A 22,546-nucleotide genomic window follows, 5' to 3' on the forward strand; every position below is an offset into this window, starting at 1 on the left:
CCTGGACAGGAGTGGGACTAGGGAGGAGTCCCCAGTCAGCAAGGAAAGCAGAGCTTTCCTGAAGTGAAATTCCTGAAACAGAGACTGCATGGTCACAGGCCTCAGCGTCACCCTGTCTGCACAGCAGCTCTGCTCCCGTTGTTTCCTGCTGCTCTCTGACACAGGCGGTGCCTCAGCGCAGAGCGCCGATTGTGGGGACAGCCGTACACTGGTGCAGCGGGGGAGGTAGGCAAAGCAGTTTGGGCAACACCAGCCCAAGCATATAGTGTGAGGTGCCTCTGCCAACACCTCACCACTGCCGATCCACCCTGCACGCTGTCCCCCTGCACACACAGGCACAGGTAGCAACCCGCAGCACCTCTGCTAACACCCTGGGTCCCCACGGACCGCGCAAGCTCCCTGTGTCCAGCCTAGAAAAAGGATGCTGCCATGCCAACGAGGGGTTTGAGTAGGGCTGCAAGGGGCTCAGAAGTGCAGCAATGCTTTCTGGGGAAAACCTCTCAAGCCTTGGGGCTGACCGAGGAGCAGGTGTCAGAGCTTTGCAAGGCAGACATCACAGCCAGCTCTGAAGGAGGTTCAAAAGGCTTAAAAAACTCACTAACCTCCCAGCAATGACAGGCTAGATACTTGTCCTGGTTTCAGCTGGGATAGAGCTAATTTTCTTTCTAGCAGCTGGTATAGTGCTATGTCTTGGATTTAGTATGAGAAGAATGTTGATAACACACTGATGTTTTCAGTTGTTGCTAAGTAGTGTTTAGATTAAGTTCAGGATTTTTCAGCTTCTCATGCCCAGCAAGCAAAAAGGCTGGAGGGCACAAGAAGTTGGGAAGGGACACAGCCAGGGCAGCTGACCCAAACTGGCCAACGAGTATTCCATACCATGTGACATCATGCCCAGTATATAAACTGGGGACAGTTGGCCAGCGGGGGCATATTGCTGCTTGGGAACTAACTGGGCATCAGTCACTGAGTGGTGAGCAATTGCACTGTGCACCACTTGTTTTGTATATTCCAAACCTTTTATTATTATTACTGTCATTTTATTATTATTTTCTTCCTTTCTGTTCTATTAAACTGTTCTTATCTCAACCCACAAGTTTTACTTTTTTTTTTCTGATTCTCTCCCCCATCCCACTGGGTGGGGAGGAAGTGAAGTGAGTGGCTGCGTGGTGCTTAGCTGCTGGCTGGGGTTAAACCATGACAATACTTAAAAGTGCTAGTCCTGACGCCACTGGTTTTCAGGCTCTGGTAGGGATGGTTCGCTCTTCGGGAAGGGAAAGTGATAGGCTAACGACATTATTAAATAATTTTTAGTTATGCCCCCATCCCAGCCAACAGAATCAGCCTCCTGGATACTTCATGTGTGTGTGCTCTTACAACACCTCACTGGCACTGGTTAGGCTGACCCGACCTCTTCACTGATCCCAGGAGAGCTCAGAAAATCCACATTTTTGTCATTAGTGCAGACTAGCGTGTGACAACCACAGAAAAGCTGGCTTGGTAACATGGAGCTCTGGGGTCTGTGCCGTGGGACCCTCAAGGCCCTGGAAGGCTCCCCGAGGATGAAACAGCAGCATTACACTAGCAGCGCCTACCTGACATTTGGACACATTTGTCAGTTATGCTTTTGACTCCCTATAGAAGATGCAAGTAAATTTCCCACCAGGAAGGGCACCAATGGATGGTTTCTAATACTAAATGCCCTGTCAAGACAAGAACTATTTACTAACAGTACTAAAAGTGAAACAAAGAGAAGCAAGTACACCAACAGGAGGAGCCTGAGACATTTAACAGACTCAAATTAACTTTGCAAACTAGAAAAGTGACAGATGGGGACAGATTTAGCACATACATGCTGTATTGTAGCTCTGCTGAATTACATTTTCATAATTTAAAATGCTACTGTTACTTTTTGCTCTGGGAGATTAGAATCTGCACTTTTACTCTCTCCACAGATAATTACAGGTGAAGCACACCTGTGAAAGGGAACCCTCTCTCTGGATAAGACACAAAATTACCAGCACTGGAAGAGCACTTACCCCACCAAAAAGTTCTTCCATGTAAGATTTAATCTTACTGGGAGTGCTGATTATTGCAGTTAGCACACCTAAAAAAATATTCTTCATCTTGTTAACTGTCAATGGGATATGAATTCAGGCTGAATCATTCAATAGCAGAGTTCATGTGCTGGCAGCAAGAAAAATAAATTATCTTAAAAACAAAATATGCTTTTTCCACAAATCACCCACAAATCAAATGCAGACTTTTACAGACCCCAGAGAAGGAACGTTCCTGACCTTGTTGGATGGAGTAAAGCAATTGTGTAAACAAAGCACTGCGCTGCTGGGCTGCGTCTCCCACGTGTTCAGAACTCTGCGCTGCAAGCTGTGACGGCACTGAGGTGTGTTCCTCCATCCTGGCAGTTTAGTGACATGGAAGCACATTCCTGCTCCCTCTGTACATTAAGCTGAAAAATACATTTCAAAAGAAAGTGGCAGCATTTCTGTGAGTGATCCACGGACTGAATTTGTTCCCCCTACCAGATATTAAATCTAAAGGATTTGCCTGGCCTTACTTACTGTACTGCAACAGTCAGGGGATTAGAGCATATTTTCAGTTTTTCCATTCTGAAATAGTCTCGACACTGGATTTTACTGTACAAAGTCTGAGTTCATCCTGCATCCCAAACAGTGTGGACTTCTGATTGCAGGGGGCAGGCAGCTGACAGAGCAGGAAACTAGAAGAGCAAAACGGGAAGCTTTTTAAACAAAAGAAAATAAAACACCTCCAAAACTATTGAGAAGCAACATAAAATTGATCTTTAAAAGGCCACTTTTATATTTTCTTGCCACTGAAATTTTGATTCTCCATGTAGGCATGCCACGTTACAAGTATAGACACAACCACCATGGCACTATCGTCCATGTTTGGCAGAGAAAAATGCTAGAAATAAAAACAAATCGTTATTTTGCAGTTACCTTTGTAAGCTAAGTTTTAACAAATGCTAGAAAATTTGCAAATGTTTTTCACTTCCATAAGCAAACTTTTACGTTTAGGTGAGAACAGGATTTAAAAAAAAAAAGTGACTGGAGGAAAAGATAGTGGTGTATATTATTTTAATAACACGTATTGAAATACAAAAAAAGATAGAACTCTGCTTATATGGCACTGGCATAACCGAAGTGGAATAAAACCCAGTGTGTCTAGTTCCTCCTAAACAACATGATTGGTCACAAAACAAAATCTAAAGACTGTAGCAAAAATTTACGTTAGAATTTGTCATGACATGGAACTCTGGTTTAGAAACATCTCATTTGAAATATCTGACCACATAAATACTCATAGTATATTAACCAGCTAAAATAAACATCAGTTCAACAATGAGTTATATCTTAGTATACCCAGCATCAAGTAAATCCTGAAGTGCAAAAGATAAGCGAATTACCTAATGCAGTTTTGTTAGCTGTGAGTTCTTAGATGTAATTCAGCTCTATCATCTACTAACATGATTTCTGGCCTGATACACTGCAATAAGTTAAATCTGCAAGCTTTTGGAAAAGTTCTTTTTGGCCTTAAAACAGAGTTGTGACTATGCTATAGAACCCCCCTCCCCAAAATATCCTTAAAGTGCATAATACGTGTTTTCACACAATGGCAGTGATAAAGCATTAAAAAAATCAGAGACTTGGTACAGAAAATTAGGAATGTGCACTTAAAATGAACTCACTGCTTCCTTTTTTCTGCTATAATAAATTCCTGGGTAACAATAAGTGATAAGGCATAAAGTAGCCTCATAGTACTGTTGCTAGAATGACATAAAGTTTATAAAAAGTCAGTACAAAGTGCTGGCTCACAAAGAACACTGCTGCAATAAAGGTAGTTCTATTAACATTTACAAAGTTAATTAGTACTCACTGGAGTCCGATCTCACACCCCAGAATAAATCTGAAACACTCCACTTTGAAAGCAAACCTTTTTGTGGCATCTGGCCTCATTCCCTCAGCATAATGACTGGCCAGCGAACCAGCTACAGCAGTTTGTTAATTCAGAAGGAAATGGGGCTTAGAATTCCCTTGTTACTACATTTTACGTTCCCTAAAAATCAGGTGGGGGGAAAAAAAGAAAAAAAAAAAAAATATCAATCATTCTTGTATCTTTACTACAAGCCAGGATTTCAAATGTCAAACTCAGTCAATTTAAGATGAATTACAGATTTTTTACACCTGTCTTCATTAGTTTTGAGAAAGATGAGTTAAGTTGCTTTGGCAACAAAACCTGCTATGCTTTAAACACACCTTATGCACAGCATTATCTGGATGCTAAGTACAATGCCTTGTTGTACTTAACAGTGAGAAAACCAGAAAAGCCTCAAAGATACTATCTTCTCGCTATATACAGTGCTTTTAAAAACAAATCATGTCTTGCAGGATAAATTCCTGCTTGTTTCCTAAACCCACTGTTGGTATAAATCTATTTTCTGTACGTGTGCCACCTCTCTTGCCTCTTCAAACAAAAACTTTGCCTTCATTCAAGAGACTACAACTTAATTATTTCCACATACAAAGAAGCATCCCTCTTTCAATCTGTGTAAAAGCAGGCGCATTGGTGAGGAACCCCTGGAAGTCCGTGTTAGAAAATGCTGCTGACATGAAACAAAACCACCAGGGCCCGTGAACAGGGTGGAATCCCCCTGTAACCACGGAGCATTCTGCACGCCACACTGACTGTGGGGACCCTCAGCGGACTGTTACATATCTGTTGTGCTCCAGAGAAGTGTTTGCATTGAACCTTGCATCAGAGAAAGAATTCCATTTAGAAACATGCTCTGGAGTAACGCTGGTGCAGCATGTCATTTTCTTTTGATGAAAATTAAACCAGACACTCTACCTCCCGTAAGCCATGTTGTGGAGGGCCGGGAACAGTTCTTGTTTTAGTGACTTTCACAGCCTTTCCGCCTGCTGCTGCTTTGGGTCAGCCTGGTGAGGTTGCTCGAGGCTGTCATCTTGGTGCTGCTGTTTCTGCTCCCGCTTTTTCTTTTCAGCCAGGGCTTTTGCCCTGGTGGTCATTGGCCTGGGTCTAGCATCAGGCCCCTCTTCGTCCTGCTGGTGCTTTTTACAGTGTTTTTCAAAGGTGGAAATTTTGGCATATGTCCGGTTGCAAACCAAGCAGTGGTACGGCCGCTCCCCACTATGTGTTCTCATGTGAAGCTGGAGGTAAGAGGACCTGGAAAAGGCTCGGCTGCAAACCGAGCAGCGGTGAGGCTCGCGCGCCTCGTGGGTCTTCAGGTGCTGCTTGAGGGACGACGCCTGCTTGAAGGCCTTCCCGCAGGTGGAGCACTTGAAGTTCCTCTCGCCCGACTCGAGCAGCTGGTGCGACACGAGGTGGGCGGAGGAGCGGAAGTTCTTCCCGCACTTGTCGCACGTGTAGGGCCGCTCCCCGGTGTGCAGGCGGACGTGGAGGACCAGCCCGGCCTTCTGCGTGAAGGCCTTCTCGCACTGCAGGCACTTGAAAGGCCTCTCGCCCGTGTGCACGCGGCGGTGGGTCACGAGGTGCGAGGCGCGCCCGAAGAGCTTGCCGCAGTCGTCGCACTTGAAGGGCCTCTCGCCAGTGTGGATGGCCTTGTGGCGCACCAGGTGGGAGGACTGGAGGAAGAGCTTCCCGCAGACGGGGCACTGGTACTTGCGCTCGCCCGTGTGGGAGCGGAGGTGGAGGGCGAGGTGCGAGGAGGAGATGAAGGCCTTGCCGCAGAGCGGGCAGGCGTGGGGCCGCTCCCCGGTGTGGGTGCGCTTGTGGAGGACCAGCCCCGAGGAGAGGGCGAAGGCCTTGGCGCAGACGGGGCAGCGGTAGGGCTTCTCCCCGGTGTGGACCCGCCGGTGCTTGGCCAGGGCGCCGGCCTGCGCGAAGGCCTTGCCGCACTGCTCGCACCCGTGGGGCCGCTCCGCCTCGGCGGCGAGCGCCAGCGCCCGGCGGCCCGACCCGCCCGGCGGCCCCGCCGGCACCATGGCGGCGGCGGCCCCCGCCCCGCCCCGCCCCGCGCGGCGCCGGAAGCGGCGGCGCGGACCGTGGCCCGCGCGCATGCGCCGCCGGCGCGCGGGGGTGACGTCAGCAGGCGAGGGGCAGCCCTCCAGGGTGGGCCTGCGGCCGCCATCTTCTCGCTCGGCGGGGCCGGCGTTTGCGGCGCAGGCCGCCTTACAGCCGCCCGGCTCCTCGCCCTCCGGGGAGGGCTTACAGCGGCTCCGGGGAGCGCCCCCGATGCGAGGCAGGTCCCTGTACTGGCGGCACAGCTGGGTCCCCTCCCGTCTCCCCAGTGCGCCGACCCAGCGGGGCTTTCTGTCAAGACTCACCTGTGGCTTTTGATACAAAGGTGTTTTTCTGAATACGATGGCCTTGCTATTTCTTTACCCAATTATTTGCTAACAGGTGGTAGATAAAAGTTCTGTATGTTGCGAAATGTGTGAGAAATTGCTTTTAGATGGCCTTGCAGTTTCTGAGGAACGTAAGGACTTTTAGCCCTCTCAGATAGAAGTATCCCATATGGGTTACATCAAAATGTAGGCATAGATAATAGAAGCACTAACGAGCACTCTTTAGGATAAGATGTATCAAATGTGCAGAGGATTGCACTGCGCAGAATCATCCCAGAGGTTCAAGCAGCGGACAAGTGAGGAAGACTACTGAAGACCACCAGAGACCTTGAGTATGCCTGTGCGAAGGACATTTAAATATGATAATGAGTTCATGGAAAACTAATGAATATGTAAAACTTTCCTTGGAAATCTGATGAATACATAGATAGAACCTGTATATAAACTATGCAATTAGCCTGACCAGGTGCACACAATAGGAGGAGAAATCCCCTGTGTGCGCAGCGCTGCAGTAAAGGATACCTGCTTAATAGTCTTCTGACCACTGAGTCCTGATTTCAGCTTTTCACGGCATCACTTTGCTGTGCGGAATAAGCAGCAACATCCTGAGGGGAGGGATGTTACACACCGGCCCCCGCCCCCAGCTGGGCTCCTTATCCCCAAGTTTAGAAAACTCAGTGTGTGGCAGGTACCAGTTCTGGGTGGGGAGGACCCACACAGGTCAGGGCACTGCGGAGAGCACTTCAGTTTGGGTACTGAAAACACGGGAAATTCAGGAACGTCCAGGCTTTGAGGATGTGCAATTGCTTTAATTGTAAAGCAACTGCAATGAAATTTTGCCAAAAAAAAGCTCTCTAGGCGTTAAACTGTCCAAAACACAGGTGAAAACTCTCTACTGTAGAGAAGCTAAGTTTTTGATCTAACAGCGTAAGTTTCAACATTGAGCAAGTCAGATGTTCAAGAGCTGTTTTGAAATGTTTAATGTGCTTTTTGTTTCAGATTGACTTTACAAGGCAACTTGTCCCACTGTCATCAATTATCTCAATACAAAAATCTTACAATGCTTTATTTGCTAAAAAACTACAACATTAAAATTGGGGTTAGGTAGTTCTTTCCTTTTGCCAGCTGTTTTGTTACAAGCGGTGTCCCATCGTCCACGGCTAGAGATTGCTGTACTTAAACAATAAGTTACACAAGTTCTGTACATAATTACAGTCATAGTAGAGTATGCAGCTGTATAATACACCACAGTCAAACACCATGAGGGCAAAGAACTACTATATATGAAAGCTTTTTGTTGAAGATTTTATAGTTTATTTGACCAAGAGTCATTTGATATCCTCGTATCAGGAGACTGACATCCATCTTTCTTAGGCACTGATCCAGGCAGAATTGCCTTGCAGAAAAACCTGGCTCTTTTGCCAAACTCATGCATTATTAAAAAATTTTTATGTAGTTCAAAGTCTTTAACAACTCTATAAAAATAATTATTTGCTAGTCTCGTGCTTACCTTCAAATACATGAAGTATTTGAGTAACTTCACATTCTCTTTCTGAATTAGGTTCACTGCAGTATTAGATCAGGCAGAAACTTCAAAACCTTAATTAGTCAAGTGTGACTCAACCAACTGGATACTTCAGCTTGAACAAAAAAGTCTGTCTAAATACAACTCTAAAAAAAATGAAAGTTTGTACCACAGCAGATCAAGCTAACTAACACTGAATATCTTTTCCATGGTGGGGGAAAAAAAAAAATCACTATTATAAGTTTTAGCACAGGATATTCAGGGAAAACATATTGTAAGACCATGCTTTGTAAACATTTCTACGAATCATTCAGAGACTATTGACTTTGGAATGAATTTTCAAATACTTGGCATTACGCAGGGCAGTAATTAACAGCTAATGCTATGAAAAGAAGCAACTTTAACATGAAGTTACTACAACAAGAGCAGTGAAGGCTCCTGCATCAAGTAGTTGAAACTGGATATTAATTTATGTTTTATTATAAAGTTTATAGCATTACAGAGTCCAGCATGGCACGATAAGTAACCTTGTTACAGTTGCAGTATTTGTTTTTGCTTGGTACAAAAAAGCTGAACAGCAGCGTAACTGTTGTTATAGTGAATCTGGGATTGGAATGAATTTGTTTCTTCTGAATAGGGATGAGTCAGTGATTCGAAATACAAAGCCTGCATTTTTAAATCTCAAATATGTGCAAAATTCCTTTCAGTACAGTAGAGAATATGGTAGAGGTGTGTGCAATCTTGAAAGTTACATCCCAACCCAGATACTGCCAATATATTGCAAACAATCACATGGAGGGTGAACTCTGAATGGTTACTCACAACTTTCAGTATTATTTCCAAGAGTCCTCCTCACAGCTGGTGTTCTCTCCCCACCCCGCTTTATGTCCTTTTATGCAGTGCATCAAGTACTGACATTCATAATTATTGTAAAAAAACATTGGTCCATGACAGTTCTAATCAGCTTCCTTCAGGAATTCCAGTAAACTGTCCATCCTAAGACAGCTGTAACTGTTACAATGGATTTATGAAAGCAAATGCAATTGGAGAGATGAAGGTCTGTGAAGATTAGTATCTCCATTTTCCTAAGGTGTTCAACAGCTTTTAAAAACACAGAAAATGGATTCCAATGTTGTTATTCGGAAGGTCCCTTGATTTTGGTGCGTTAGCCTTGATGTGATTTTCTGTTTTCACATGTTGTAGGCAACATAAATAGGATCCAACTGGTCAGCTAAAAATCCGTCTCTCAAATGCATTCGTTGTTTCTCACCACGGGAGTTGATAGGAATAACACCAGGGTCCACAATGACTACAACACCTACTATGAGATAATGCTCTTCCAGAACCACATTCGTTACCAGCGCGACCAGGTCCAACGCTTCTTGTTCCGAGCCTTCCAACTCCACAACCACCACAAGCAAGTTGGTCCATGTAAACACAGCACTGTCGGCATGATACAAATATTAATGGTGAGGAAAAAAAACTTATTGACAGGAAGCTAGTTATCAGAGAGACTCACTGGAAATAAATTTTGTAAGGACTTGAACAATGTAAGAAATGAGAACAAGTGATATAATAGTAATGTGAAAATATTCATAAATCAAGAGGTATTAAAGCTGTAACTTCTTGGGATATTCTCTGCCACTTGTTTTTTAATTGTCCATGTACAAAATACAAGTAGGTCTTTTCTCTTATATGTACACAATCATATTTAAATTCCTTTGCATTTATGTATTAAAATGGGAACCATTAAGATTTCACATTCAGTGTGTGCATACTCGATATTAATGTACTTGTGTAAATCTTCAGAGATTATTAAAGGAAAGACAAAACCTCCCAAAGCTTACAAGTAAACACTACCACTTTGAGACTGAAGAGCACCTACAGCCAAATGGTACACGTCATCCATTAGGACCAAAGGAGAATAATACATGTTAGACAATACCATTCAAGAAATCCTTGAGATGTGTTTACCACATCCAAGTGCGTACATTCTGACACAGCCAGGGAAGTCAACAATACAGCTTGCAAGTGCTCTGCTGCCCTGTTCATGCCCTGCCCTCCCTGTCTTTCAGACTATGAAGATCAAACTCTGATAAAGGTGTGGGGGGTTTTTCCGAGTGATGTGGGCAGGGGAAAGAGGGGCATTATATTTCAGTTACTCTCACTGCAGTAATTTCTAAGCAAAGTTTTGGTGAGTTTACTCTACAGCAAACTCTCAATCTAGCACGCTGTTCCACAGTGCTTGACTTCTGCTGCTTTAGAAGGAATAAAAGGATACAGAAAAGTAATACCGAGGCTCTTACCATTCTGCAATGCTCTTATGTGCTCTTATTACAGAAGTCTCTATATCAATGGGATGGTACCTCATTCCTCTGAGCTCCAGTGTTTCATCCAAAGAGCCTACCACATACAGGGCATCATGCCTCTCTGCAATATAGCACAGACATTTAAAACATCATCAGATCTACAGAACAAACATGGTGATTTGTACATGCTTATTCCTGATGTTCCAGGATGTTCCTGGTGCTTCCTAGGAGAAAGAGTCTATAATACATGTCAAGCTCTACCATTAGAAGAGAATTAAGAGGTCATGTAGCACTTCTGCCTATTGACTCAAAACAAATGAAACAAGACTAAAAAGAATTTCTAGGTCATCCAGTTCTGCCCTTTCTCTCACACAATGCAATCTCAGTTCATAAACCCAGTCAAAATCCATTGTTAAAGCATCCTTTTGTCCCACTATTCTTACCAGAGAACTTCTCTCCTCTGATCAATGGAAGAGTTTTCCAATTTCCAAATTTAATTTTCTTTTCTTTTTGAAACCAGCTTATACCCACTTGTCCTCATGCCAGCAATATTCTTTTCAGCTTCTTAAGTTCCTCTATTAATGCAGCGAGAACAACTCTATCCCCTCCTCAGCCTTAACTTTGCTAGGTTAAATAAGCAAAGCTGTCCTAGACCATTCTGGAAGGACACACTCTCCACATTGCACGTTCATCCTGTAACTCTGTTCAGTTCAACTTCGCCTTTTTTTTCCCCCCACCTATTTTATAATGCTACTCAATCGTGTAACTTGAGACGAAAACCATGCTGGGAAGCTGCACTGTATTTTATATATACTTCATGCGTTAATTCACCATACATAGCCTCTCAAATGCTGACAAAGGACAACTGACATTGTTCCACAGTGATCTCTATGATACATGATTTTTCAGAGAGCTACAAGGCACAACTTGCTACAGTAATGTGGTGCCTTGCCACCTGCAACTTCTCTTTGTGAATGTCTGCTCACGGATTCCAATTTCTGTCAACTACCAGCCTTCTCAAGAACAGGGAGCCTTTTCACTTTGAACAGCAACAGAAGGACAATTCCATCAAAGCATCCTGTGCAGAACCTTGCACTAAGGAGCAGTACAATGTGCCCTGGAGGTCAGGTAACTACGCTAGAAAATCAGAGAGGAGGAAAGCAAGGGAAGCTTAGAGCACCTTGGTTCAGTGTTCTTTTATCATCTTTTATCAGCTCTGAAGGGGAAGATGACATGCAGTAAAAGCTTTTTCAGGGAGCTGGATCTGCGTTACATCAGCTCCCACTGATAGCCTGAGACCACATTCCTTCAGGAACAGAGACTCAGGAGGGGCTGGCCAACACAGAACTGCTCAGTGTACTAAGGAGGTTGAACGGGTGGAGAGGCCTGGTGCCAAGATAGGACCCTTCTGGGTAGTGGTGGTAGCTGTGGGATATGGATACCACCCATCTCTGATGAAGATTGTTTCTTTACCCAAATTCACCTTTTGCTCTCTGGTGGCACTCTGACTGTGGAAGAGGGAAGCCTGCAGGATGGAGCTCTCAAGGAGGTGGAACTGAGTGGGCTGCAGGAATTTCTCCAGCCAGAGCAATAGCATCCACCTTTGTTGTTCTCAGGAGCCCCAGGGAGACTGAAGAGCATGACAGCACGGTAGACTGGAGGATGACCCTCTCTTAGCAACTAGATCCAACAGTGTTTTACACATCACAGACTGTTTCTGAACCCTGGACTGGTATCCACTGTAACAGATGGGGTAGCTCCTCAACAAAAGTCTGCACCTTCAACAAATTGCTCTCCTCACTCACTCTTCTTCCTTCACATAATGGAGGACTAAAAGTAGGATGGACATGCATGGTGTCCCCCAAACAGACACTTATGTTCCAGAAGTGGGAACACTGCTTTTCTATCGTGTACCATGAGGGACTACAGGAATGTAAAAGGTGTCTGTGAATCTCCTACAGTTCATTATCCAGTAACAGCAATGAGCAGACACTGATACTATCCATGTAGATACCATCATTCATTTAAATCCAATCACAGACAATGAGCAATATACATTTGCTAATAAGTTATAAGCAAACTCCTTTTCTTAGGATGTTTAGAGAGAACTTTTTTTTTAAATGTCTGATAATCAAGAGTTATACCTACTCCATATTCTGTCTCAACAGTAAAAGGAGCAGTTTTTCTTCCATCTGCTTACATTTCTGAAGTTTAGACAACCTGGCTTCGATTGAGAAAATGAGATTAACAATTTCTTTTCTATACTGGAAAAATTATGGAGAAGTTACTCCTCTAGACCTTTAACTTCTGAAAGGCTGTGAAATCACTGGTATTTCTGCATGTCCTAAAACTGCTGAATGACAACACTATTTGTATTCTCTAGATCAGCACTGAAATACGGCATCCTGTCTGTAAGGAAAGAGGTTCAGGGGAAAAGTGAGTAGAAAGGCTCTAGTGCTTCTAACAAATGTGCTCGTATTATTATTTTGTCTAAGTGGAAATAAAGGAAGATGAACATGGTTTCTAAATCTGTCAAAAGGGCATTATGAATTTCTCATTTTGCACGATTACCCAGTATCTTTATAAGCAATGAATATGTACAGAGTAGCAATTCCTGTTACATCCAGCAGTTTTCTCTGATGGAAGTCAGGATAAACTTGCAGGACAGCTTACTTTTCACCACCCCAAGGAATTTCAAACACATGCTTCTTTAAGTACATTTGTTTTCTCTCACCTCCACTAGCATCAGTAAGTTCTGTTCTGCGCAGAAAGCCAAGGTACCCAGTCCGAGCCCATACAGTCTGAGTGTCTCCAAAACTCAAGCGAGCAGTAAAGTGATCAGCGTGCAGTGCTTCTTCTCCATACACTGTGTAGTAACCAGTAGCATTGTGTGGACTACTCACCCATATCTAGGGGATAAAAAAATCCCAACAAAACAAAAAGGAATCATTCCCGTAAAAACATAGGTTATTTTGCCAGAGCCAGGCAGCATCATTTATTGATTTAAAAGATCCATTCCACTGACAATTTTGTTGCTCCTGAAATGCCAGGAGTAGTTTTATTAAAATAATTCGTTGACTTCTGCCTCACAGAAAATGACCAGGAAAAAGGAGTAAAAAGGAGTTTTATATACATGTAATTGGGGATGGTAAAGAGGAAAAATGAACTAAGCATTTGGCTTACTGGAAATGAACACCTGTTAACGTACAATCTTCTATTAGTTGGGCATCTTAGTATACAAAAATCCAGATGTATATAAAACAAGGATTAAACCAAACAGCAAATTACTTCATTACTACTGTCCACTGATGGGAGTACATAAGATATTCACTGCCTCTTCTAGCTGCCAATTGGATACAGACTAGTCAACTGGTATCCCCTGGCACTGGCATGCAGAGGAGGGAGGAAACCATGCAGACATACGTACAAGCATGCAAACAGTTCCAACTCTCTGTAGAGTTCATTCACTTGCCACATTATGTGGCTGTCCCGCTAAGAGACACGCATTTATCTAACATGATTTATCTATATATTAAATCACTGCTGATAAACAAAGTACAACAGGATCAAAGCTTTACCTCTCCTAAATGCGAGTCTCCCAGGGGTCCCTTGGTTTCCGTGTGTGCTATGATGACCTTTACCCCTGGAAGAATCTTGAATAAGAAGCAAACAGAAGTTAAGAGAACTTGAATTCATCAAAAGGAAAGTTAATAATGCAGAGCCCCAGAAGCCAACAGCCTGTGCAATTCTTCCCTTTCTACTCCTCTCTGCACCACAGATACCAACCATCTCTTCCTACCAAGTTGTTTAATCATTTAAACTCTAAGCTGCTATTTTGCAGCTTCAGAGTTGAAGTTTGTTTCACACCTGAAAAATGTCTTCCACATGAAGGCCTCTGATTTTTTCAGTTGTAGCAACATATCCTATTGCTTCACTTCGTGCACCTGGCTTCATTTTAACTAGCTGTTCATTTTATGCTCTCTCTAGTGCCTCTCCTAGGTATACTGTGATTAGTGAAGCTCATTGCACACATTCTGTGCTGAGATCCAGCTGAAGCAGCTCACCACCCAGGTAAGGGTCATGTGGAGGAAGGATTGCTCTCAATCTCTCACCTTCCCAGACTCCATAAGTGGCAGACTGTGTGGAGAACCTCTCTCTACCAAACGCACCCTGAGAAAATAAGAGAATACATTTGTACAAGGATTTATGAACTTAAATAGAAGTTAAATAGATGTGTTCCAGTATATCCAGTGTTATCCTATCCTTAGCTGCAGTGACCAAACTATTATGATGCCAGCCAATTACGCTCAGTTATTCACAATGCAGTAAGACAGTTGAGAGTTTCTAGCTGTCTTCAAGACTTCCATATTAGCATTCCCATAGACTACACTTCTTTTAAGAATCAGAAACTTAGCTCTCTGGAAAGACAAGTAACTTCTTCCAACAGAGCTCTAAGGTTGCAGTTCCACCAGCATTTCAAATTCACCTTGTTTGTTGGACTCTCCTGGACCTCTGCTTGTCACACTGAACCATGGCAGAGCATCAAGTAGGAATTACAAAAAGTGAAGAGCAAGCAGCTTAAATGGAATTAAGTGACACCATGCAGCCCATTAGTAGCATAACTTATGAAGATAGCACATTTGCAGAAGGAACAAGAACTGAGTGCAGTAGGAGAGGCATAAAAGAGAAGAGGCTCCTATACATTGTGTCATACTACACTATACCGACACCCATAGGCTAGAACTAACACAGTGGCAGCTTTGAGGCTATGGCCAAACTTGTTTTTAACAGGAATATATACACCATGCAAGTCATTAAATAAGGAGAAAAATATTAAATAAGGAGAAAATAACTGTATTTTACATTGATCTGTTCAGATGCCAAATTGGGGTCATGCAAATGATGGTGAATAGTTTGTCTTCTATCAGCTAAGATGTAAGCTTGCAAAAATTAGAGATGAGTAGTCACAAAAGCTGCCAGTTAACATAAGCTCCTAATTTAACATTATCAAATAAAAAAAATAAAGCAAATGCACCAAGTCTTGATATTATGTTTCTTAAAATAAGTACAGAAACAAATACATATATGCATGTACCCTACTAAACTTACAGTCTGAACTTGGTGTGGCCAGCACGTGTATTAACTAACTTAACCGAGAGACAAGTTAATACAAAAATTACGACTACAGAATTAAGTCTGATGGAATGATGCACATTCCCATCACACATACACCCAGAGAGGAGAATCTACATTCCTGGAGATTTTCCGTACTGAACTGGTCCTGGCCCTCAGTAACCTGAAGGAGCCTTGAAGCTGGTCCTGCTTTGAGCAGGAAGTTGCATGAGGGATGTCCCGAGATCCTGCCCACACGAACTGTTTCTGTGATTCTGTGACTAACCAGCCAGTTGGCAAAGTCACCTTTTGCTAACAGTACGGTTAGGTAAGAAACGGCTAATGAGTCTAGGTTATACAGGACTGATGAATAGACAGCAAGTTAGGTGAGGGTCTAGAAAGGAACAGCAGAACAAGTGATGGAGGAGGAGATGCTGGATCACTTCCAGCACACAGCTGTCATTCTCTAGGGTGGGGTTGCATGTATGTGGTGATGAGGGATTAGCTGCTGCCAAGAATATTTCAACAAACCAAGGCAATGCAATGAGGCTGAACTTTCTCCTCTACAGTCATTAAATAGTTAATGCTTTAACATAATCTGTACCTGTCATGTCGAAGTGCTCTCATATCTACATAGACTGTTGTTGGATCTGGTCCTGCTGTTCCCTAAGAATAAGAAAGAAGAAACAAATTCAACAGAAGCCAGAAAATCCTGCTTTCATTCTCATAAATTCACAAATTCCTTTCCCTTTTTTACTGATACTTAAAAAGTACTACCCTAATCTACCAGAAATATAGTAAAATAGCCCCCCTTTCTAGAGTGACTTCCATAAAGCTTTGATGTTTTATGGAATCAGTAAATGAATGCACAAGTGAAGTATGTATTATACAGGTAAGTCTAAGGTTTTAAAATCTTAAAATTTAAAATGTAAGTTTTTAAAATTTTGTTTTGGTAAGCACCTCCTCTAAAAACTACATAGCAAGTGTAAATTATGCAAGCATAAACCCATGTGGGCCTAAGTTAATTCCTTTCCCAAAGCTCAACTGTTCTACTTTGTAACAGTTTTGTCAACTTCGAATAAAAAAACCCAACCCAACCTTTAAGTAAAACATAACTCTAACCAACACATATCTTCTCAAGGCTCCTGCCAGTAACAGCCTAGGCAGAGGCAGAGCTCTGTTGCAGTCAGAGGATAAATCTGCTGACCAACTCTGGTGAGAGGTTTCCTATTTCCCAGTGTGGGAACAGGGGACCTTTTTTTTTCCCCAGCAGAATTTAATCTCAAGAAAACTAGAAACTACTGTGAAATGCATATTTAAGCTAAAAAAAAAAAAGGGCAAAGTTTTGGTGACTCTTTCCCCCCATGGCACAGTTTCTCATTTTGGAAATACTTAAAATGAGGCCACTTTGCCATCAGCTCAAGATTGCAGTGCTAGAGAACAGTAATAATGTCTTTATAATGACATTCCCTTGTACTTCCATAGCACCGCTGAGGCTCAGTGACACTGACAGCCACACCAGATTAACGGTATGCTCTTTATCTTTAGGAATACAACATTCAGTAATTTTAATCATTGCTATAACCCCTTTTTCTGGCTTGTTTGAGAAGGAGGTTTTGTACTTCAGCGACAAGCGTTCTTTGTGAGTAAAACTGATCTTTAGAAAAAAAAATCTCACTTGATCTGTTTCAAATGAAAACTCTCTCAAATGGCATACATTCATTATAGAGTAACACTGCTGAACGAGATTGACTTTAGGACATTACAAGCACACATGCATCACTATACCTGTTCAGCCAGCTTGCCCAGCCTGTTTGGCTGACAGCGGGACCACAAACAGAAGTAACAGAGGCCATCAAAGTGTGTGAAACAGAGAGAAAGGGGAAAAAAGAAAATACAAACAAAGAGGCACTGGAAACATAAGATACACACAGTAAGACAGAAAACAAAACTCATACTGTTTTAGAGTGAAAAGAAAATTTCCATTTCAGATTACTTAAGAGCTGGCACTTTTAAGTGGTTCATTGGGAAACATGCAAATCCCAGTTAACAAACAAGAAGGGGTTCAAGGCAGATCATATGAAATACCTGTTGCCTTATCATAAATCCCTCCTCCCTCTCTAAGTATCTAAATGCTGCTTCCAGCTTCAGAAACACCTTCTCAGTAAACCAGTCCAGTAAGGTTGAAAGACACTATGTATTTATTTGCATGCTAACTTGTATCAAATACCCATTCCGTTTGGCTATTCATCTATATTCATTTAAATTCAACCATTTAAAAAAGTCACATACAGATATCACTTTGGAAGAATGGGGGAAAGGGGTTGGAAAAAACCCAAAACACTAAAAAAGGGCTCAAGAATGGAGAACAGAGATAAAAAAGGTATAAAATGAAGGGGAAGCTTAACTGCCCAGCAGCCCTACACTCTTCACAGTTTTCTTGGAGTACTTTTCACATTGCCATTTAACATTCTGCAGAAAAACTGTTTTTCCTCCCTTTGTGCAGTCTGAACAGCAAACATCCAAAACTGGCTTTTAAAATTCTTATTTAGATAGGCAATTGAGAAAGCTGTTCTTTCACACTTGGCATCTGAAATGTTTTATTCAATGAATTTAAAATCTTAATTTACATTCATCTTAATTTAATCTATATCCTTCCTATTTTTCTATCTGCTGATTCGTAAAATTGCTCTGGATGCATTTCTTTATAGGCATTTATCTAGGGGTTGTTGAAAACCTTTTCTCCTTTAATATGTGTGAAAGAAACTATAGAAACTAAAGAAACAATTATGAATGGCAACATATTTAAAAAGCTCATGGCCCAAAACATCTCTTCTGTAGGAAATCTATAACATTAAAATAGACTCTGAGAGGAAAAAAGGCTATCCTTCATCTAGTGGGCACCAGAAAGGAAAAAAAAAAAAAAAATGGGGGAGGGGGGGGAGATTTGCAGAAGCACAGTAGGAATCTTCATAGAATCACATTTTTTTATTAAGTGTAATTCATACCAATAAAATTGGAAATAAAGCATACAATTACACACATACTTAATGCATGTGCCATCTATGAAATTCCCCACATACAAAGCTACATACTGCCGCATCTGAAACTTGAGCAGTTTATCTATTAACTCAAGTATCATCCAAAACCTGGGATGCTTTGCCATTTTCTAGACCATACTTAGTACCTGATTTTCAGGTAAGTTGTAGAATACTTTTTTTTCCCTCTCCTAACTAGAGAAGAAACATCTCATTAAGAAAAGTTAGATCTAATCTGGTTAAATTACACATATAAGATTATAGTAAACTGAACACTAAACTATCAAAGGGTGGGTATGGACCATAGCACGTCATTGTCTCCAGTCTGTGAAGTAGGGCTGTGTACTTTATGGGCATATTCACCCCCTCAAAGCTTCCAATTTTATACCTTTAATTGAAAAAAAAGTCCAACTCTCACAAGAGGCGAGACAAATGTATTTACATGTTGGCAATACTCATTTGAGAGCCTTAAAAGTAAAAATAACCTGCCAACCTTGTCAGTTTTCCTGGGTCTTACTTGAGGAACTCTGTCTTCTATTTAATTCCACATATACATAAGCTATTTTCAAACAGACAAAATCTGAGTCACACAAAAGCTGAAATAGCACTGCTTGAAATATTTAATATGTTTATGAACAGGAAGCTGTGTATTTAATTTAATACTGCTCCTGCATAGTAGGAAGGAAACAAGTTTCTTAATATTGATTCTCTGTATTAGAAAGGCAAATCAATTGGTCAATTAGTACAGAGAAGTAAAATTATCATAATCCACATCTTCAAGGCTTATTTAACTTGGTGGGGAAGCAAGCAGGCCATGGAGCTCTATTTCATTAGAAAAAAAATTACATAATTACAGGTGAACACGATTTCCTATAAAGTTCCCAGAGATTCTGTATAAGGGATAAGCAGTTTAATCTCACCTGTAAGCAAATTGCTACGTTGACCCTGCACCCAAATGTAGTGCTCACTGCACGAGCAGAGAGGCCCAGGTCCTTGAATAACTTCGAGAAAGACTGTGTTAATGTAATCCTTGGTCTCTCCTCTGCAACCACCATGCATGTTCGCACGCAGGACAGGTTAACTCCTTTCATCTGAGAGGTTGGGTGAAGAAAACAACAACATTTTAAGTCTGAATTCAACAATTCTGGAAATAAACCATTTTAATTTGCAGAACAGATGGCATTTAAAAACACTAGAGTAACTGACATGAACTGGTTAAACAATATAGACACGGACTGCACTCAATTTGGCTCCATCCATACAGGACAACCCACTAAAATTGTGCCAAGAAGCTTTGTGGCAGGGTTTGATGCCCAAGATGCAAACTATTCACATCGTGTAGCTGCAACACAGCCACTCATCATTTTGAGCTGAAAAACCCACAAAATGTCTTTCTGTCACAGGGTGGGCTCACAAGAGACTGGCTCGCTCCCAGTGCTGCGCAGTTCAGATGCAAGCAGAGTGTTCGAGACATTATTAGCTCTCATCAGTGTGAATGTGAACCTGTAGCAACTGGCTGTGGGCCAGGATTCCCTTCAGTGAGGTACAGGAGAACAGAGGGACAGAGTTTTTTGTCTATACCGAGAATAAGCACAATGTACCCACTTTCTTGTGCGCAACAAGCTGCCAGACATTCCCAGTGGAAGTCCTGAGCAGCTTAGTTACTACAGCCATGGGAACTCTCCTACCATTGAGACAGAGGCGCCTCTTCTAGGAAATTAAGTTGCAGTTAAGAGATTCCCTTCAAAAAGAGATGGACGTATTAGTGTGTAAGTAATTGCTGCTGTTAGGAAGAATATGTCTGTTTTAGAACTCAAAACTTTTGGTGTCAAGTGATCTGAAAGCAGGTAAGACTTGCCAGGTTTTGGGGGCCTTTTTGTTTTGTTTTTTTTTGGGGGAGAGGTTTTTTGGGTTTGGAGTTTGCTGGGGCTTTGAGTTTTTTTCTTTTTTGATGTGGGTTTTGTCTGATATTTTTGTTTTGTCTCAGACAAGAAAAAATTGATAGGTTTGCTACGTATTTTGCCCAAAATCTCAGAAATACCCAGCAGCACAGAGGTGGCACAAATAAGTAAAGTTGAAAACATAAGACTTCTTTTCTTCATCACCAGAAACATGAGAGCTGAAACTTCAGGCAATCTCAACATTTCCCAAAAAGCAAGTCATAGTGAAAGGCTTTCACAGAAACACTTATGGGCCCATCTTCTGCAAGCCAAAATGAAATATTTTTAGAAAGATACATGTATTTATATGTCAGTATGTTGAAAAATCAAGTCCACTCACCCGGAGATTATCAGTCTGTGTTCCAAGCCCTTTGGTGCACATCTCCATCACAGAGTATGAGCAGAACGTGACGCGCACTTTATACTGACTTACAGCAGACAACCACAGAGACACATTGCTCTCCAGTTCCAGAGGAGGGACTAGAATAGACTGATGACCCGAATAAACACTAGGGAGAGGAAGAAAAAGAAACATGAAAACTTCAAGCCAGCACAAAAAAGCCAAAAGTTACATAAAGTCAAAATGAAGCAAATACAGGAAAACTGAAAGCTTGGTATCTATTTGAACTTCAGCTTATCTTCTCCACAGAGAGCAAGTATCTCTTAGTTAGCTAAGAACTATGGGTTTGAGTTAAGTCACAAACTTTAAGGTGTGTATATTTGTCCTGCAGCAAATTGGGTTGAACTATAGGCAAATACTCAATGCCTTGAACAGACAGAACTTCTGACACTAAAACATTGACATTTGAGGCATCACTTTAGTTACAGATAACAATTGGTAATTGAGCTTATTTTGTAAGTCATTCTAGGGAAAATGCACCTTTTGCTTCAAGTGACATGAGTCTTTAACACCTATATTGCACCATTCACGTTTTTAGTGCAATTTTCTAGCCTTTGCTGTAGGTTACTCAGCTTTTAAACAGTGTTTATGTGAAATATTTAACCTGGATACCAGTTAACATCAGTGGACAGAAAGTTGAATTCAGAATCATACCACCTTTTAATTGTTGGGGTTTTTTTTAAATATTATATACTCATTTCAAGACAGTGAATGCCATGGCCATACAGTCTTAAATTACCAAATGTTTTTTGGATCAGTTACTATCAAGAAAATCAAGTGACACAACCCTTTGTAAAACCAGGCTTAGATAAACCAATGGATCTTGAAAAAAATAACAGCATCTCTAATTGCTTTCAACAGATAGCTTGACAAGCTTGCCATTTCTCCTGACTAGAGTTGATGTGTTTTTGTAGTGGGCAATACGATGAGGAGTTTTTTGTTTTCTTTTTAAACATTCTAAAATAGAAAAAAAACCATTCTGTAACAAAACAGTCTTTCACACTAAAACAAAGCTATAACTCAGATGAAACACAGCAGGCCTTATATTAACTCTTGTATAGTAAGCATGACACACATAGTTCCCTTCCCTAAAAATATTTTTAAAAGTCTGTTTAGATTTTAATTCTTCCATCACTGAGATTTCTTCTCCCTCCACGCTGCCTCACTTTATTGATGATATAAAATCATCAGATGTTACCGAAGTTAAATTTTTGCTTTCCTTCAGGACACTTCCTTTCCAGTTGGGGAAATTAGAGAGGCAATGAAAAGGTTAACTACAGTAAACTTAATGTTATCTGTTTACAAAATAACCTTTCATATTCAGTTTCCGTGTTTTTTAAATGAACTATCTAAAACACTATTAAATCTTTGGATTAGTTAAAGCATATGGAAAGTTTTCAAAGGCAAGTATTTTAAAGAGGAAAATTTTGCAGCTTTGCAAGATGTTCTGCATTATAGTAGTTATCTGATTGAATCAATTCAGGTCTCATTCATTTTAAGAAACAATCAGTTGCTTCCTTCAGCAGTATTTCATAGTGCATATCAATCTTGCAGTCAACACCTTAAGGGTCTTGTAAAAAAGGTATGGTTCAATCTCAAAAGACTTTAAAAGGATTTATTTAATCAATGGAAAATAGACAGCAAAGCCATTTTTTTCTTGGATTTGGTATCTAATTAATTCCACTTGCAAAACTCAAGTTACTCGAGTAACTAACTAACTTAAATGAGTTTTGTTACCACAAAAGGTATTTTATGAAATACTTGTAAAAGGTTAATTTGGGTTTCTCTGACAGTTTCATCCACAACTGTTCCCTTTTATTCTAGAGAAGGCTGGGAACACATGAGAAAGCCTACGAC

The 22,546-nt window shown here is 41.5% G+C and overlaps 3 protein-coding genes across 8 annotated transcripts in view; all 3 read right to left on the reverse strand.

The window, feature by feature from the left end:
- The window catches only part of LSS (lanosterol synthase), a 33,639-nt gene extending 30,922 nt beyond the window's left edge, over nucleotides 1-2,717 (reverse strand). Inside the window, exons 1-2 of one of the 4 annotated variants that reach the window (XM_075027727.1) lie at nucleotides 2,580-2,717; nucleotides 2,298-2,467 (exon numbers count right to left, since the gene is read on the reverse strand). In XM_075027727.1, coding sequence (XP_074883828.1) covers nucleotides 2,298-2,415 — 118 coding nt within the window. In that variant the 5' untranslated portion in view covers nucleotides 2,416-2,467; nucleotides 2,580-2,717. The other 3 variants (XM_075027729.1, XM_075027732.1, XM_075027731.1) reach the window with 3 other exon arrangements.
- ZNF436 (zinc finger protein 436) lies at nucleotides 2,598-6,010 on the reverse strand. Its single transcript, XM_075027734.1, has 2 exons — nucleotides 4,888-6,010; nucleotides 2,598-2,737 (listed from the first exon to the last, which is right to left on the reverse strand). The coding sequence occupies exon 1, from the start codon at nucleotides 6,000-6,002 to the stop codon at nucleotides 4,941-4,943; it is 1,062 nt and encodes a 353-aa protein (XP_074883835.1). The 5' UTR covers nucleotides 6,003-6,010; the 3' UTR covers nucleotides 2,598-2,737; nucleotides 4,888-4,940.
- Nucleotides 6,011-7,330: 1,320 nt separating this feature from the next.
- DIP2A (disco interacting protein 2 homolog A) overlaps nucleotides 7,331-22,546 on the reverse strand; it is a 130,698-nt gene continuing 115,482 nt past the window's right edge. For 2 of the 3 annotated variants that reach the window (XM_075027751.1, XM_075027752.1), the window contains exons 31-39: nucleotides 20,630-20,798; nucleotides 19,270-19,440; nucleotides 17,100-17,129; nucleotides 15,916-15,977; nucleotides 14,312-14,369; nucleotides 13,778-13,852; nucleotides 12,934-13,108; nucleotides 10,197-10,320; nucleotides 7,331-9,333 (exon numbers count right to left, since the gene is read on the reverse strand). In XM_075027751.1, coding sequence (XP_074883852.1) covers nucleotides 9,081-9,333; nucleotides 10,197-10,320; nucleotides 12,934-13,108; nucleotides 13,778-13,852; nucleotides 14,312-14,369; nucleotides 15,916-15,977; nucleotides 17,100-17,129; nucleotides 19,270-19,440; nucleotides 20,630-20,798 — 1,117 coding nt within the window. In that variant the 3' untranslated portion in view covers nucleotides 7,331-9,080. The remainder of the gene's footprint in view (nucleotides 9,334-10,196; nucleotides 10,321-12,933; nucleotides 13,109-13,777; nucleotides 13,853-14,311; nucleotides 14,370-15,915; nucleotides 15,978-17,099; nucleotides 17,130-19,269; nucleotides 19,441-20,629; nucleotides 20,799-22,546) is intronic. The other variant, XM_075027753.1, reaches the window with a different exon arrangement.

Source organism: Buteo buteo, chromosome 5 (genome assembly GCF_964188355.1).
Source record: "Buteo buteo chromosome 5, bButBut1.hap1.1, whole genome shotgun sequence".
In the NCBI taxonomy this organism is placed as follows: domain Eukaryota; kingdom Metazoa; phylum Chordata; class Aves; order Accipitriformes; family Accipitridae; genus Buteo; species Buteo buteo.